We start from the raw sequence: 18,860 nt of genomic DNA on the forward strand, positions 1-18,860 counted from the left end.
GTGTGTTTCTTTGATTGCAATGTTCATTTTTAAAAACCAACTTTTAATCACAGTGTAACTGGAACACAGTATCTGTACTCGATTTTATTTAGGACTCTGAATGGGGTGTTACTTCTCTTCGAAGACAGCTCCAAGATGTCATTGATAGGAAGGTTACAAATAATTATAGTACTCTTTCTAATATGAAAAAATCTTTTTTTCTCAGGCCAAAAATAGCTGCATACTCTCTTTAGTGAAGCTGCCAACACTGCTCAGCAAGTAACTGATTAGGATTCACAGAAATTGCCTTGCATGATTCCTCTGTGCACGTTGTGCCCAACTTCAGCTCTTGGTTTCGGAGCCAAATGAAATGAGCTGGTCACGTTGCTCTCCCCTCTGGGCTTGGACCTACAAGGGGCTTCATCTCGTCGAAGCCGGGACGAACCCAGCTCTGCGGGGCCGGGCCCGCTCTGCTCTCCTCCCCTCCCCGGCAGCGCCGCAGCGCACTCCGGGCGGCCCCTTGCCCGCGGTGCGCTCTGCTCCGCTCCGCTCCACAGGGCGCCAGCGGCAGGCGGCGCCGCCGCGGCAGTAGCAGCAGCAGGAGGAAGAGGTGGAGGAGGAGGAGGAGGAAGGCGGCCGGCCCCTCTCAGCGCACAGAGGCGCAGGCAGAGGGCGCTTTCGCCATGCGCAGCCCCCGCCGCCGCCGCGCAGCCCCAGGCGCCGCGCACCCCCCGGGCGCGCCGCCGGTGACAGGCGTCCGGCACAGCGGCGGGAGCGCCAGAGCCCCTCGGCCCGGAGCCCCCGGCCCCAGACAAGGGAACTCCCCCGGTGCGACCGGTCTCGCTCTGCTGCTCGCTGGCTCTCTCCCTCCTTCCCCTCCCTCCTCCTCCTCTCTGCGCTTTCCACCTCCCCTGCTCCTGAGTGAGCGCAGCCTCGGATGTCCGGTTTCCTGGTGGGTTTTTCACCTGGCAAACTCTGGATAACTTTGGTGAGAATTTGCGAAGCGGCTGAGAAAGTTGGGAACTCTCCTGAAGGCGTCTAGGAGCTTCTGCTACCGCATCTTCTCCATCCCACGGATTTTACTGCCTTGGATATTGCGAGGGGAGGGAGGGGGGAGAAGGACAGCGAGAGAAGGGGGGAAGAGGAAGAGAAGGAGCCTCATAATTTTGCCTGCATTCCTCCGGCTGCCCCGCGGCCCCGCTCCGCCCTGCACCATGCACTTGTTGGAGGTGCTCTCCCTGGGCTGCTGCCTCGCTGCCGGCGCCGTGCTCCTGGGACCCCGGCAGCCAGCCGCCGCCGCCGCCTACGAATCCGGCCAGGGGTACTATGAGGAGGAGCCCGACGCGGGAGAGCCAAAGGTAAGACCGTGCCCCCGCTCTAGATGCCAGGTCGCTCCTCTAGGCATGTGGCTGCGAGTCCCCTTGAAGGAACGGCTTGGAAATCGCTCCAAGGAAAAGATCTGTGAGAAGCCTTTTGAAGTGGCGGGGTTCCTTAAAAGTGAGGGAAGAATTTTTTTTAAAGTGTCTGGATTTTCAGGGTTGCTGGAGTCCAAGGCTGCGTGGGGAACAGCTGCATTTACAAAGAGATGCGAAACACCTGATGGGCAGAGGCAGCCCACGGGCTGCGGTGCTGCCGCGGTGCAGGGGCTGCCCGGCGGGAGCGATCCCGGCCCTGCCTTTGATAGCAGAGCTGGGACGGGACAGTGGCCCGCGGGCTACGGCTGCTGCCGGCCCTGGCAGGGAGGGCGCGCCCCGCGGGCGTCTCGGTGCGAGGTCCTGGGCTGGGGAACGCGGGAGGGAAGGCTGAGAAACACTCAGGGGAGCAGCTGGGCTGCTGGAGTTACTGACGCTTTGGGTGAGCTGCTGCTGCGTGCAGAGTTGACGGGAGATGTAAGGTGACACTCGAAAATCTCAATTCTACCCAGACGCACAATGAAAGTTGCGCTTAAATTCTCGGATTCCAGACACAAATTCTTTGTTAATTTTTGTTTGCATAGTAAGTTTCGTAACAAAATTCAAGTACCTTGGGTACTTTGGTGCTTGTGGTTTTGCAGTTCCCGGTATGCTGATGCATAAAAAAGATGCATAGCATGTGGCTGTATAAGCATGTGGCATTGTTAGGAGGACCACTGAGGTCTGAGCATATTACAGCTCTTAGCCTTGTCTCGTTGTTTCTGACATACTTATTGAAAGCAATCATGACCCAGTTCATTCATTATTCATTTCAGCATGGGGCAGGGAGGGAAGTGTGTGGATTAAAAGCTAAGCTAATATTCTGACTTCCCTCCTCCCTTCCCCCATTCTCATGCTGTTTGTTTTACTGCTTAAACATTTGTGAGATTTTACTGTCACTACATGGGCAGTCAAGTTTTGATAGTGTACATTAGCTGTACTTATTACAGGTATTCAAACTGTTGTAGATTATGTGTTGTACACAGAAGTCATACTTTTCAGATAATATTCTGCATGGAAAAGGTTATTGATTATACTGTAGTCTCTCTTAAAGTATTTTAATTATAGACAAATGCTTACATTGCAACACTGCTAATACGCTATCTGTGATCATATTGCTTAAATGTTTAGCAAGTGTTTTTCAAACTTAAGTTATTCAAAAGTAGGAACACAAAATCAATTCAGCTGGCCACTCATCACTTAGACTATTTATACAAGTTTTAAAAAAAACCAAACCAACAAAACCCCAAAACTTAGTGGAAGGTAACGATACCTCAATGCTTTACAACCCATGACTGTAAGTCAGATATTTACTGGGTGGAACTAGCATTTGAGTTGTAAAGCCTCAGAATAGTTTATGCTCAAAAGACAGAAAGAATCCAAACTGGAGCACAGTGAATATTTTGTACACTTAAACTACTGAGGTAGAACAGCTGATAGTGAAGGTATTCACCTCAGATCCCATGCACATGGTGTGGACAGTCACTCTGTTTCTGGAAGAAACCTCGAAGTCTTTGGGAGCTGCCACTGTCCTGCATTGTGTGGAAGTGCAAGTACTCCCTGGAAAAAGAGGAACTGTCAGCATACCAAAGGAAGGAAAGGTCAAGAGACTGGGAAGTGAGTGGGATAGCATGTGTTAAGTGATTACGTTAATAGAAAAACGTTTTTGTGCCTGACTATTGGTGAGTAGTAAGCAGAGAGAGAGAAAGACTCTGGATCCAAAGAGATTTAGTCATGTTGGAAGTCTTTAATTGTGATTTTGTTGCTTTTGCTGGAACGGTTTGAGTGAGTACTGCATGTGTTTGTTACTGTGATGAGTGAATATTGAGATGAATATCTGAAGTAATTATGAAAGGATTAAATAAGTAAACTGCAAATAATTGTTTCAAGGAAAATATGATTGTATTGTCAGTACAAAGTATCTGCATGAACTTTGTTAACTTCAATGAAATTCATAGGTGCTATGCTTCCTTTGTTTTGACTTTCCATCCATATGCCATGTTACTCCATGTTAAGCCGATGCCTAAGTGCAGGTTATGCAGTCCTTTGGGTCAGCTTTTTACACATTATCTTTATTTCTCTCTACTCCTACATTAGGAACTTTAGCTTTAAAAAACACTTTAAAAAGTGTGGATGAAGTTGAGGGTCCTCCAACATAGAAAAAGCTGGGCAGAAAATAAGGATATCATGGTTTTAAGCAGGTAATTTTCATGTATTAATCTTGTCTAGAGATTTGCAGCAACTTGAAAGCGTTACAGATATAAACAGTAGTAGTTCTTCATACACAGCTCTTGCAAGGACATGTTCTGCAGCAAGTGGGCACCGATAAGCTTGTGCAACACTGCTTTCCCCCCCAACCCCGCCCACCCCGGGTTTTTTTTCAGCCTAAGGGTAAAGTTCGTTATTTAACAAGCTTTCAGGGCCCAGATTAATACTTTTCAGCTGAACTGTCAGCTCAGTGGGATGGGAATGAACCTTACCCGTAAATCACCTTTTTCGGATTTCCTGCAGCATAAGGGGTTGCCCCGACGAGGCGACCCCCTCACAGTCACACCCCGCCTCTCCCCGGCGGGGCAGGGAGGGCGGCCCTGGCCCCTTCTCTCCGCCTGCGTGGCTTGCTGCGGAACGTAACCTGGTACTTCAGTTGTCTCTCTACTTAAGGTGGGCCCCGGGGAATCAGCTCTCCTGCCCCCAGATTTCACGCAGTTTGGCAGGGACCCGCCGCAGAGATGCTCGCAGCAGCTGCAGCAAGGAGAGGGTGAGCTGTGGTGCCATACTGGTGACTTGAAACTTAATCTCCCTGTACTGTCTATTAATGTTTTAGTAACTTTTACACTGTGTTTTGTCTCTGGCTGTTGTTCTTTAGGTAATTTTGAATGGGCCACGATGGGTGAATCTATACTGTCTACCTCTGAGAGTATTATTTAAAAATAAATAAAATAAACTTCTTAGGTTATTGAAATGAAGGTGTAACAGTAGCATGTACCTAGAATTCATTAATGGCAATAAGATAACAATAGCAAAACTAGGTTATTATAGTAAGAATAACTGAAATGAAGCCACACAGTTGCAAGAATTTGTCATAGCTGCACCATCATTTTGTTACATAGTCTAACCTTTAGGATTATGTGACTATACAAAAGCAATATTGGTCAATTTTCCCATTTAGTTTTAAGAGATTTAAAACTATGTTTATGCAAGGATTCTTTGTTTTGTATTAGAATGGGACTAGCAAATGAAATATATTTGCCTGTTCTAAAGTACACCCCTGAAAATTTCATTGGGGCCTCTTTACACAGACAACATTAAGTACAGAACAATCTGTGCTGTGATTCTATGATTTGCTTTTTTTGCAATGAAAATATATGCGCTTATGTGAGCTGCATTTATCTTGGATGCTACCTCACCAGAGATACACCTTGTTATTATTATTGTTTTAAAATTATTTAAAATCTGACCTAATCATACAATGCTGTTTGTTGATGGCTAACAGAGTTTAAATATTTTTAGTTAATGGGAGTGTGAGGAAAAGCAGTGTCAGTTTCCAGGGTTTCCTCCTGTCAGTGTATCTCCAGGGTATAATCTCAGACCCATCAGGTTTATGGCCACCTCTAAGTTTATGAAGTGTGCCTTACTCTGTGTTGTGATGTTACATGCACTGGTGAGAGATGAAGCTAGGCTTTCTGCTCTGAAAACAAGCATAAACCTCCCAGTGCTTAGGTTGTTGCTTAAGTGTTAAATTGAGCGTGTAGAGAGAATTTTTTTTTTTTTCTGCTGCTTCTGTTTAGTCTGTTGCAAATTTTCTTTTTATGTGTGTGTAGCCACTCTCTTTTCAGACACGTGCGCATAAAAAGATTGTTTTTTTTAGGAGCATGATGTGTATCATTCAACAGGATGAACATTGGTAATAGGACCTATTATAAAAATTAAGCAATGCTTCTGCAAACATGAATAGTAAACCTTGGTCTAGCCTTTTAAGTGAGTAAAGTACAGTACTAAGCTCTAAGAGCTCAGGGCACTTTTTAGTTCTCAGTGTAAGTATGTGCATTCCTGGGTATCTTGTGTAAGCATGCTTGTGTGCCTGTTTGGGACTTCAGTTATTTGTCAGTAGCAGTCCCATGCTCTTATAAAGATTCTAAAAAGGCTTTAGAGATCACTTGAACTGCAGTGTTTAGGGGTATACAGAAGCGTCCCATCAAAAAATTATTTTTATGCTCACTTAGGTTCAGTGTGTGTTTAAACTCTTGCCTGTTTTTTCAAGGATGTGTGTCCACTTATTTTAGTAAAAATAAACCAGGATGTATTCATTGGGCTGTTGTAGCTGAGGGTGATGGTAATAATCCTCTTCCACTTATACCCCGCATCCAGGATAGAAAGTCTGTCTAGAACCTTGTGTTCAGCTGCTGCTTTTTTGAATGTGGTTAGTGATTTATTAAAACAAAATCCTTGGAACAAAGGGAATCCAACTGAAGTCACACTAGTTTCCTATCAAATTTAATATCCTGTTTAATGTAAAAAAAATGTACTACAGCTGTTTGTAGAATGATTTATAAGAAATTCCAGGCAAGGTTGTTACTTGAAATTCATAAGCTCTTTCGAAGTTTAAGTTGTTTCTTAAGAGTTTTTTTGGGAAGGTATTGAATTTTGCATAGTTAGTAGGATAGATATCATTTTTTTCTTACCTATTATAAATATTCATTACTTTTTTTTTCTAATTTCACCTTCTATTCCAAGTGATATGGAATACCAAGTTCCCCTCCATGTAAATGTGTATCTGCTTCAAAGACACTAATGACTGCCTAAATTGCACCGGAATTTTAATTTAAAACATTGATAGCTTAGGAGAGTGTCGGAGATTCTTTGAATTCCTGTTATATATCAGTTTGTCAACTTGTTTATCTTCTTTCGTGTTTATCTGTCTCCAGAAGTTCTTCTGGTGACAATATTTGTGTTACTCTTTTCCCCCTCTTCATTGTATTGCAGATGTTAGTTAGGAAATAGCAAAACTATAAGACATTTATTCTTCTGTTCTTCCATTGTAATCATCATAAATCAATCCGTCTAGCTCTGTAGTAGTTTGTTTTCTCTTTTGACGTTTCCTGACTTAAGACAAGCCAGCTGTAAGATAGTTATAAGTCCTTACAAGTATTTAGAGACTGCAGTTATCAGTGGAGGGAGTGAATGTTATGGTAAGAAGCTCCTTTTTAGCAAAGTAACCAAGAGGAATGGTGTTCTTAGGGAGAGGAGGAGAAAACACAAGGAAAAACTTCTCATAACTGAAGAAAAAAAATAGTAATACTTGGTGTATTTTGGCTCTATTGTACTCTTCACTGAGTATAGACGAGTATGTAGCCATCCTACATGTAGTTACTAAGGCTATACATCTTCTGCAGAAAACTTTTGGTATTCCAATTATGGTTAACTATAATGAAAAATGATTGCTTGGGAAAGTTAATGATGTTAATTACCCAGTACTGCCATCACCCTGAATTCTGTAGTACTCCATACTGTTCACATAATGGCTTCGCCTACTCACTGACAGTTTTCCAGTAGCCTGACCTCAAGGATGCGGCTTAAAACCTGTTGAAGGTGTTTTACAGCCTGTTCCTTATTGAATCAGGCAGGACCTTTTATACTGGACAAGGGAATGTAATGGCAAAGAATTGGACAATTCTGAGAAGACACCAGGAGGCTGCTGGGGAGCAGATGACACGCATATTTCTCTCTGGTGTCACAGGTGTGGCATCCCCTGTGTTACTCCTACCTGCTTGTGGCACCAAATAAGTAATTTCAGGAATCAGATGTCATCTGTAACAAAATCCTTTACACTGTTAAATGGTTTAATTCTCTGACTTTCCTTACTCAATAATTGTGCTCTGTTGAGAAAGGGAGAAGAGAGGAATTTATGGAAGGGATAGCTTCTGAGAACAGATGCAACATTTGGCTATTTCCTAATTTTTTTTCTCCAAGGGAGACCTGTAGCATCTTCCAAACACCCCACAAGCATGTGGGAAATTTTCTGGTATTTCTAAAGATTTTCAGAAACAGTATTTATCCTGCTCTCCTGCTGTACTTAGCATTGGTGCAGCCTCGCCTTGAGCGCTGTGCGTGGTTCTGGGCCCCGCAATTCAAGAAGGATGTGAAGATCCTTGCATGCATCCAGAGGAGCGTAACAAAGCTGGTGACAGGGCTGGAAGGAGTGTCCTATGAAGAGCAGCTGAGGACTCTGTCTGTGTCTTGGAGAGAAGGAGGCTGAAGGGAGACCTCATTGCTCTTTACAGCTTTCTGAGAGGGGGAAAGTGGAGAAGGAGGTGATGATCTCTTCTCCCTGTGGTCCAGTGGTTGGATGCATGGGAATGGTTAAAACTGCACCAGGGGAAGTTTAGATTGGACGTTAGGAAGCATTTCTTTTACAAGAGGGTAGTCAAACACTAGAACAGGCTTTCTAGAAAGATGGTTAAGCCTGAGCCTGTCAGTATTTTGGAGACATTCAGACAATGCCCTTAATAGTGTGCTTAAGCTTTTGGTCAGCCCTGAACTGGTCAGGCAGTTGGACTAGATGATTGCTGTAGGTCTCTTTCAACTGAAATACTATATTCTATTTGAGATCATTCAGAAAAAGCAAAACTACTGTTGTTGTCCGTCAACATTCTTCAACTGCTGAATTTAGCAGGACAGATGCATTTGTGGTAGACTGCTCCAGCTGGCCAGAATATACTTGCTGCATCAGTTACAATATTTAGAGGCAAAAGAAAAACTAGCCAAGTGAAGCTTTACCCTTTATCTGCTGTCAACTTAGTCATGTTTATGTAGACAATGACATGTTTGGAGGTTGATTAGTTTGTTTCATTTGTGTTTTTGTTTCAAATTGAGAGATACTGTTACAGCTGGTAACCTCTACAGTCCGCTCAAGGAACAGTCTCATTAGAGAGAAAAAGAGCACCAATTTTAGTGGTTGAAGTATTTATTACTTCCTGGTCAAACATTCATTTTAGAAGGCCTGGATTATAATTATTGAGTTTAAGAGGTGTTCATCCTTTTTGGAATAGGCAGCTTATGCTCCTTACCCTGCAAGTGTGGGATCCATGTACACAGTCACGTGAGGAAAAGCTGGTAGGTGTTGTTTGAGGTGTGTTGCCTGTACATGGTGGAATCCGTGTTCCTGCTCTGCCAACTGACTCCTGATCTGAAGGGGTTCTTGCTGAGGAAGCAGTGTGAGGGAGGTGTGGAGGAGTTCCTTTCTCTGGGCCATCTGTGACCCAGAGTGAGCCCAAGTGGACGCTGCCATGAACCAAGGCTAGAATCTGTGGACTTGAATTCATAGTAACCTGTACTTGAAAGTATTCATACCAAGTTGAGCTCCGGGAACTGTCCATGTAGGTGGTCTTGTTCTGTGCTATATACATATTAAAGAAACTTAACATGGAAAAAGAAAAAAATACTGAAGAATTTAAAACATAAGGAAAGCCTGAGAAGTGATGAAAACTGTAAAGAAAAACTGGATTGAATAACTTTAGTTTTGTTTTTTCCTTAAGAAAAAAACCAAAAAAACAAAATACAACAACAACAACCAAAAAAAAAAAAAAAAAAAAAAAAAGGGAGAGCATTTCTTACCACAGGTCTTGAAAGTAATTCTGAGAGGGTGGGTTTAGGGGTTTTTTTAAATTTTTTAGTATTTTCTTTTCTTTGAAAATGTTGCCTTTGGAGCTCTAAGAATTTACCACAGTCTTGACCTGTCATTCTAATTGACTAACAACTGCTAGGTGTTGCAGACTAGGAGACAGCTTTGTGGCTGCTGTGAGTCGGAGACCAGGGGAATACTGTGAATGTAGGTTTCACTGGATGTCAAAGATTGTTTGTATTTTGTACCCCTAAAAGGATCATTCATTATTTGGTGTACTGCTGCGGAGAAAATCTCTGCTTATTTGCACACTGTCTATTACTTAGAATATACCACTCCTATTTCTTCTTAGAAATAACATTACTTCAATAATTACAATGATAACTGCTTGTAACTGGCCACAGACATAATTGACAGAAACATAATTTGCCTTTAATAGTACCAAGAGTCTTGATGAAGACTGTATAATTTTTATAGAATTGCTATTTATGGTTAGATTACTAGTGCAATTAATTGTGAAAGGAAAATGAGAAATAAACTTGTGAGGTGGTGCCTTACTGTCATTTGTCCCTTGCCTAGGGACAGATGTTTCCAAATGAAAACAGAGCCTCGGACTTCCTCTTCACCCACTTTCCAGCCTGTCTTGCGTAATGGGCAGAGTGCTGCTGCAATACAGATTTGACCATTTACTTTGTTTCATTTGATTTATGAATGTCAAAGTATTCATGTTAAGATTTCAATATTTCTTTGATGCAAGGATTTTTTAATTTTATCTCCTTTATATGTTAATATTGAAGTATTCTGTAATTTGGAGAAAATGAGGCAGTCTTGTTAGCACAGTAGATTCAGTAAATATGGAGAACTGTTTTTTTTCCAGGAAGGAAGATAATATGTACAATTACTTTGTCTTTACAGTTGGATGTGCTTCTGGCTGGATAGAGAAGGGCAAAATGTTGGTTCATTTAAAAATATCAAGAACCCTGTTGTGCAGGCCCCAGGGCACAGCTTTCAAAAGAACTTTAACAGCTGCTAGAAGTCCCACTGACATGAGACTGAATGCAGTGGTTATTGACCTCTCTCCTTTGTACAGTTTCGTGGTGGTTTCATCTAAACTGCCGGGCAACAGAAGCCAAGAGGCTAGGCTCAAAATCAAATTCTCCGAGAGTCTCCTTGGTTGCTGGAGTGTTAGTGATGCTGAGTTTGTACCTTCTGCCTTGTGTTCCCAGGTACACCCTGAGATATAAAAATGTACTTTTTTGAACTTATAGTTTGGAAAGATCTTGGCTCCTCTTGTGGGTCAGCAGAGCCTAGCAGGTGAGCAGCTCCTGGCTACCTCAGTGCAATTTGTTTCAGCTGGCAGGAATGCCATGTTAATAGTACTGGACGAATGAGATTGTCCCCTTTCAGGAGGGGATTCACCATGTGTGTACGCTGAGGGAGGTGAGTTTGATTAACAACTGGACTCTGAGATCAGACCACCTTAGAGTGGCAAACCGGTTGATAAAGGGGTCTCTATGGTTCCCTCCAAGAGCATGGTGCTCACGTCAGAGTAATGGAGCCTGTACAACTGAAAGTTGTGAAGTGTTGTGTGATAAAATGCTTTTATTTTCTTACCAAAGAAGAGCTGCCTGTTTCCCTCTGATTATCAGCTGTGAAAATGATGAAGATCTCTAAGATTAATTAGAACCCTGAGTTTTTTAGGGTTTTTTTTAATGTTTGTTTGTTTGCTTGTTTGTTTCTCCAGGTGTTTAGGCCAGCAGTTGATCAAATCACTAAAAACAAATAAAGCAGTAAAGATCTGTAGATGAACTCTGAAGTACTTTCCTTTTTAAAATATCTGTGGATGGGCTGTAAGGCACTAAAAGCACATTGAACTGTGATTTTGAAATAGGAAGTAGGGGAAGGAGCAATGAAGAATTTTCAGAGGGCAAGGCCACACTTCAAAGGAAGGAAGAATTAGGTCGTTCTGTTGTATCAGATAGAACTAAAGAATTAGGCAAACTCTAAATTGAACAGTCACTACTAATCTGGATTAACATCATAAAAAGGCACTTTGTAGTAATGAAACTTTGAATATCTTAGCTAACAGTTTCAGAAAATTAGTGAAATTTTCAAATCCTCATCTCATGTGACAGGTGGATTATCTCTGTTCCCTTGAGCCTCTGAGCAACTCCCCTGAGTTGCTGCTTTACTACATGATTAGTTGGGTTATGCTATATATAGTGATTATTGAAGTCACTTAAGAGTAGAAGAATGTCTATGCCTGGTCAGGCAAAATGACTGATTAGCCCTATATGCCATTTTCAGCAGTACCCAACATGGGCAATCTCGTTGGAGAGCCCATGCTGCACAGCCACTAAACGTGCACCCTGTGCTCTACTAGTGTGGCGGAGGATGACTTGGAGAGTGATGTTGGAAACCTCATGATGAGAAGTAATCTGTAACACCTTCCCCCTGAAACTCTCTTCAGGTGAAGGCTGCCCTTTGGCCATAGGCATGTCTATTCTTGCAAGAAGACAGAATACCCACTGAATCCTGTTCCCCCAAAGTTTCTTTTTATCTTCTGTCATATGAGCTGCCCTACTTGATCACCTGCAGGGGGATTGTTGTGCAACATCCTGCTGATTTGTCCTCAAACCACCCCATGGAATGTCTTGGGAGATTTCTACTCTGCTTGCCTTGTTTCTTCATCTTTGCATCCCACAGACCACTTTCAGGAAAAATCCTGAAACCCTGGTGTGTCAACATGTACCTGCTGCTTGTTCCTGGGCCAGCTGGGGACTTCAGTTAGAGAACCCAACAGCAGGCATTTACAGGATCCCCAGACTCATGTCTGTCCTAGTGAAAGGGCAACCATGGCAACATGCACCTGGCTACAACCACTCTTCTGGCTCTTCTAGTACTTCTTAGTTATTTTTTTTGGCTGGCCTTCTTCTCTTTTTATTTATGCCCTTACCATGCAAGGCCCTGCCAAATTACAGGATCTACTTGACAACCTCCTTCTGAGCAAAGAAATTGAAAGTGTCACTACATGCTGGCAGACTGTTGGCAGCAACTTTGTGAACTTACTTACCTTAAATGTTGGGTGGTGTGTGTGCATGTTATTTTGCTTTTTGTAATAGCTTTCAATTGACTTTTCTCTTACTTTTGATCTAGGTGCTCATGGAGCCCCCAGAAGTTTTTGACATCAACACCTTTCTGTATGATCAAGTGGATGTTCTGTTTACTATACATAATAGTAAACTTTAAAATAACCAAACAAGTCCCAAAACAGTAAAAAAAAAATTCCTCTTACTTCTTGAGCCTGACACCTGCTAATTAAGTATGACACTTCCCCAGTCCTTCTTCTGGACAAGGCAGGGAGCAATGCTGTCCATGCCACTTGCCGTTTTATTGAGTTCCCCTCTCCATTGTTCTTTTTCAGGCTAAAAATCTTTCACTTATATAACCTGCTCTTTGAAATGAAACTGTTCCTTACCTTTGATCACCTGAATTCATACCTTTCTTAATTCTCTTTTAAGACTGCAGAACAAGGAGAGGGGGAAAGCCAGGAGTGAAAACAGGATTCCAGATGTGGGACACCACAGATGTGTGTACGGACACAATGATGTTTTGTTCTCTTTCCTAGCAATTCCACTTGTATATCTGTTTTTAAAGTGTGTCTTGATTTGAGAGTATTTTGTAACATGTCAGACATGAGTACGGTTCAAATGCCTCCTTTAAAGAACTACCTGTATTTGTACTGAAGAACAGGATGAGGGAAGGCATTTCATAGTTATTGCCACTTCCTCAAAATGCACATAAAAGCTGTTCTTAGGGGCCTATTTCAAGATGATGATTATTTAAACATCTGTGATTTAAACCTATGTGTTCATTATGCTTTTAATGTGTTTTTCTGCCTACCACATGTGCACAGTGTGAGATTTAATGGGACTAGCCATCTTCTGAGTTAAAAACTATGAGCTCTATATTTAATGTCCTCAATGATTTTTCTTTAAAAATGAGATGTGGTCTCAAAGTGATCTGTGAACTATGCCAGCAATCTTTCAGAGGCTGTTTATACCTGTTAACAAATTGATGCTACTGTCAGGCAAGATTTGTGAGGACTTAGTTTTGTGCATTAACTAGGTGCATATGACCAAGCAAATTTATCGGAAACCTACCCATGCTTGCAAATGTTTAGATACACATCAATCCTAGCCTAGAGCATAAGAATATAAGAAAAACCCCACTGGGGCAAACTAGAACTAGTGGTCTGCCTAGGCAAGTGTTTGGCCTCTGTCAGTGTCAGCAGCATGTGCTACTGAGTAAGGAGAATATTTGGGCTTAGTCAGTTTCTGCTGTTTGCTCCATTCATACCCTCCTAACATCTCCAGTTGCTGGACTGAGGATATAAGAAGGCATGCCACTGTCTCTTCTCTTCAGTATCTATTTATGGACATCTTGTCCATTTATTTGTCTATTTTCATACTGAAGGTGCCGTGAGCAGTTAAATTCTGAGCTACTTTGTACCAGGATGGTGCTGGTTTGGGTGCAGTGGTGCTTCTTTGGTTTTGTCGACCTGCAATATCTGTGAAGACTCATTCTACAGTTAATATTCTCTACTTGTCTCTTTTTTGAATCTTGTGTGTTATACAGGCACAAAAATTATTTTCAGCACTTGGGAAAAAATATGCAGTTTATTTGGAGATCTGAGGTATACGTCCCAAAATTTTTGAAGACCAAACTAAAGAAGCAGCATGAATGTGTCATTTATTTATTTAAATATTATTCATACTATATTTCAATCAAATACAAATCTGATTGTTTTTATATTTTGGCCAGTCTGAGTGACTACATCCAATGTCAGATTTTCCCCACCCCTTTCGTCAAGAGACTGATTTTATTTTCATCTTTAGACCTTTATTACATGCATGGGGTCTCTTCAGTTGCTGTCTGCCTGAGGTTTTGCCAGCTTGGGGTGATCTTTTCCCTCTAGGTCAGAATTAGAATCTGTAGCTCTTTTGAACTGTTTATGGTGGCTGGAACCCATAATATGGATTTGTTTGTAGGAAATTCCAAATACCACTTGATGTTCAGTAGTGCAGTGCTGAGTAAAGGGGCAAACCAGGAGATCCTCTCTTTCCCTTGATGCCTACTCCATAGAAAAGTACAGGAACAGCTGGAGAAAGGTGGTGGAGTTGGGTCCTAAACAGTTGGGTCACAAATCTTCCTTAATTCCTTTTTCTCCACTTCCAGGAGGAGGGAGAAGATAAGGCAATTAACAAAAACACTTCAGATAAGTGCTATATAATGTAAGCTTTAGCAGACATCGAATGTCACCCCCTTAGAAATATCTGTAGTCTTCTGAAGAAGATTAAGTCATCTAGGGTTTGGATTTTTTTTTTTTCCTTGCATTGGTTATTCTTCTTTGTGTTATTGGGACATATTTCCCCTGCCTCACTAGAGAAGTATCATACGCTGCTCTATTAGAGGAATCTATGCATCTTACAAAGGGTCCCATTGAGGCATATTTGTTTAAATCCTTATAGTTATTCTAGAGATATTTTCTAACAAGTGATATATTGAATAAAATTGAATTCTGGGTAATCATAACATTTTTTAATTCTAAATATTTGTTTCATATTTGTGCCAACATATTGATTTCTGCTATTGTTCTGCATATTCTTTATTGCAATTGTGAAAACTGGAGTTAGCTTTGATTTTATTTTTCCTCCCATAAATGATATGCACTATGAATTCCTAAAAAATCACTGTTGCATGCATTGTCATAAAGCTCCTTAGACTATTTAACACATGCTCTTGTAAAGACTTAAATTTTTATAATCACTGTATATTTTTTTTTTAACCTCCAAACTGCCTAATGAGGAAATTATTAAAAACAAAGCTTATTCTGAGCTGAGCAGGCTGTGCTCATTAGCTAATTGGTTTAATTAGAATGGGAATTTCCCTTTCACTTTGACTTAGTGCAGTATTGAAGAATCTAAAGTAAATGCAAAGTCTTACTTTGTGTAGTGGAATGTGAAATTAATTTTTTATCTAATAAAACTTGCACTGATACCTGAGTAGCAATCTTGAAAGAAAAATGGAATCTATAAACATTCGGTAATCATTAAAGTGGCTGAATTTCATACAGAACTGTTCTAATCCACTGCTTACCAATTTTCCTATGTCCTTTCATAAAATCAGAATTATTTTGCAACCAGCATCCTGATACTCTCATATGTTAATGCTTTAGCTGGATGGCAGTATTGGCTTCAAAGTCTTCTGGGACACTGAAAGAAAACAAACAAAGAAGAAAACCCCACAACCTCTTTGATTGTACTCAGTAAAGATTACAACAGTGTGAGAAGTTTCTACAATGCTCTTCAAAGGCACTCTGACAGAGCTGTAGTTGGGGAGGACAATTTTTTTAATTAATTTTTTTCTTCTTACTGAAATTACAGTGTTTTTACTTGAGTTGTCTGAAATACATTAATTTTCCAGTATAATTATGCTGCTGTAAGCAGTGCTGATAGAAAGACGTAATCATACCTCTCTGGATCCAGCCCTAGTAGTTGAAGAAGGTAGCATATATAGTATATACAGTTATGTATATACTATATATATATAATATATATAGTTAGTGCATTGCATCTGGGTTATGGTAAATAATATTGTACTTAATTTGACAGAAGGGGTGCTCCAGCCAGGAGCCTGTCCCTATTCCCCTTACTCCTCCTTCAACATGTATTGGAAAAGCTGGTAAGGGGAGGTAAGATAAGGGTACTACTTTTGGTAGAAGTATGGATTTATGTTGGATTTATAGGGAGTTTGCAACAGTTTACTTATGATCCTCCAGGTAAATAACTTCTAGTGGCTGATCTTGTTTTACTGTATAGCAAAATTAGGTAAGAGTAGTCACGTACCTGGTTACAGTGGTTCACAAACATATCCTCATAGACCATGACTACCAGTGTGAACAGATAAAAATAAAATTGTCTTTTTCATTTACTCTTTGTAAGTAATGAGGATCTTATTAACCAAACTAGTTTTGTTTTTTTATTTTTTTCTCTTCTTACATGCACATAAGATTCAGCAATATTGAAGTGAAGGGCTGGTAATACTGGACCACATTGCTGACTTTAGTAGTCACCTAAGCTTCCTGCAGAATATGCCTCAGGGTCAACCATTAAGCTCCAACTCAACTTTCTTTGTGATTAGATAATACTGTGGGTGTGTTCTGTGTAGCGAGAGGGTGATCTGGTTAACGATGTATTTGTAAACAGGTTAATTTTTGCAACAAAATCCATGTAGTTCATGAGCAGCTAAACTTGCACTGACAATTTGTAAGAGTGTCCATTGGTGGGTTATTTGTGTTTATGTTGAGTGAAGGTAGTTGTCCAAATTTTTTTCTGTAGAAGTACTGTAATTAAAGTGATTGTGATCCTTATTAAACTACTAGAAGGACATATAAACAAATATTGTTTATCTTCTGCTTTGTACTTGGACTTTCAGTGACACAAGTTTGGTGTCTGGAAGTCTTTCTCTTGCTACGATACGAAGATGTGTAATCATCAATGTCTTGCTGTTGTTCAGCATAAATGATATGTTAGCCTACATCCAAGATAAATCTAGTACTGTTGACGGCCACTGCAAACATAAATGTGTATAGTATATGAATATATACATTACAGCTTGCTACTTCAGTAAAAATCAAGCATTCAGAAATTGCACAATGCTACTGTTAAAAACTTTTTTTTTTTTTTAATGTTCTTCTGATACTCTCTGGAGTTGCTTGATGTTTAGAGCCTTTGAATAGATAAACAAAAATACCTGCAACTTTATTGTGTGAGTCTAGAGGACAGCTTTCAATAGGCATGAGCCTATGTGACCATTTTCCCAAAGTATTGGGACTGCTGCCTTTTTCTTTATTGACTCCTTGCTGTCATCCCACATCCCAGTCAGCTCCATCCTCTTTAACCTCTGTCTTAATTGGGATGCCTATGGGGAGGTGGGAAGCCTAAGTACCTCCAGCTGCCTCCCTTACTGCAGCACGTGTTAGCCATGCTGAACCTTATTTGAGGATTGTGAATTCATATGGAAACTGATCCAACTGAAGAGACAGAAACGCATGTCTTAAAACCTTTGGGTGTTTTTTGCCCATTCAAGACTGCTTTGTGTAAATACTAAAATAGCCAAGTGGGACAGCAGGCTGTACCTTTAGCCTACTGCCTTTCACCTGTGTTCTTGAGCAATTCCTGTATTTTAAATCTATCTCCAGTTTCTTGCTGCTTTCTCTACACTTTGCTTCTCCTTTTCTCAAACTGTGAAATCATCTGATCTCTCCCTTTCCCTCTTTGTACCTATTGTCCTAATTTTAATTGCCCTTTCTCGTGTGAATAAATGGCAGTGAAGCTGCACCAGGCTATCACTGCTCTTTGATTCCTTTTACTTTTTGCTTCCGCATAGCCAATTCAGTGCCAACCCAGGTCCCTCTTCAGTGTGTCTCTCTGTCCCTCATCTCCTTCACTAGCTTCAGAACATGGCTTTCTTTTCCTGCTTCTCCCATGCTCTTCTCTGAGATCTGGGTTTCAGCTCTGTTCCCTCTCTGTGTCTTTTCTTTTTCCCATTTTATTCTTAGGGCAGACTGAGGCTTTTTCTGCTTTCTGTTCCTTTATGCTCAAGTTTCTTCTTTTTAGCTGTCTGCTGTGGAATCACTGAGAGCACACAAAAGAAAAACCTCACTTCTGTCACTTCATAACCTGCTGCAGACCAGAGCTATACCTGCACAGCAAGTCTTGTTCAGCAGCTGCAGGGAACATGTACTGATTGTTCCTTAAACCATTTTGTGTTTTAGCAGAGCAATCTGCCAAAGCCTACTGGAACTTCATAAGCTGTCCTGCTTATTTGTAGGGTAAATTTTGATGAAGATGTTAAAAATATGCTCCTGAGGCACCCTCCATTTTTTCTTTTCTCATGTCTCCATGTACTTCCCTGTCAATTTAAGGTGCTGCAAATCGTCAGTGAGGAGGCTGCACTGTTTTAATGTGGACAAGAAACAGGCATTAGGACAGTTCCTCAGTGGAAAATCAAGCTTCAGGTTCAAGTTGGTCAAAACCTTTGAATAACCAGCTAGAAACAAGGTCTTACAAGTGGAAAAACTGGAGCAGTTCCAGTTGAAGTTAATTGCTTGAACCTGCATAGTTTGTTGCCAGTAGCTCAAATGGTATTCCCATTGCCCACTTTCTTATTTGCCACCTGCACTGTCCCTTCTTAGTGCCAGTAGGAGTTTTTGGGGAACTGAGTGAGGAACATGATCTGAATGACAGCTTGCTTGGGGGGAAGGTGTCAGGGCTAAGGAGTACACAGTTGAACTGATTTTTTTTAGTCTGGTTTACTTCTTGGCTTCATGTGTGCTTGTGTCTACGTGGGAGACAGGAACTAGTGTGAGGGCAGGAATAAGCAATTGGGAATAGAAAGAGTGAATGTGAGTGGTTTGATTTTTTTTTTTTTATTTTATTTAATGATAGTCTAGGATATTTGTTGATCAATAACTTAGAACATGGTGGTACTGTTAGCTGTGAGGACCTGTTTTCTTTTCTTTTTGCAATGTCCTATGGAAAAATAGCCTTGGAGCAGAGAATGCCTTAAGGAGGCAGTAATTCTTTGGAAAACATCTGTGATTATTACTTGGCTTTATCTCACCTTAACTGACTTAAAGTTTAAGAAACTGACTCATGCTGTCTGGGCTCCTGTTGTAGCTAAAAGACAGAGACCAGCAGCTATGAGGAATACGTGGCATGGCCTCATCAAGCACAGTTTCAAGG

The 18,860-nt window shown here is 41.1% G+C and overlaps 1 protein-coding gene across 1 annotated transcript in view; it reads left to right on the forward strand.

Moving 5' to 3' along the window:
* Positions 1–736: 736 nt before the first annotated feature.
* VEGFC (vascular endothelial growth factor C) overlaps positions 737–18,860 on the forward strand; it is an 86,649-nt gene continuing 68,525 nt past the window's right edge. The window contains exon 1 of the mRNA XM_027636256.1: positions 737–1,337. Coding sequence (XP_027492057.1) covers positions 1,194–1,337 — 144 coding nt within the window. The 5' untranslated portion in view covers positions 737–1,193. The remainder of the gene's footprint in view (positions 1,338–18,860) is intronic.

The sequence above is a fragment of the Corapipo altera genome, unplaced genomic scaffold (genome assembly GCF_003945725.1).
Source record: "Corapipo altera isolate COAL_440 unplaced genomic scaffold, ASM394572v1 22b, whole genome shotgun sequence".
NCBI classification, from domain to species: Eukaryota; Metazoa; Chordata; class Aves; order Passeriformes; family Pipridae; genus Corapipo; species Corapipo altera.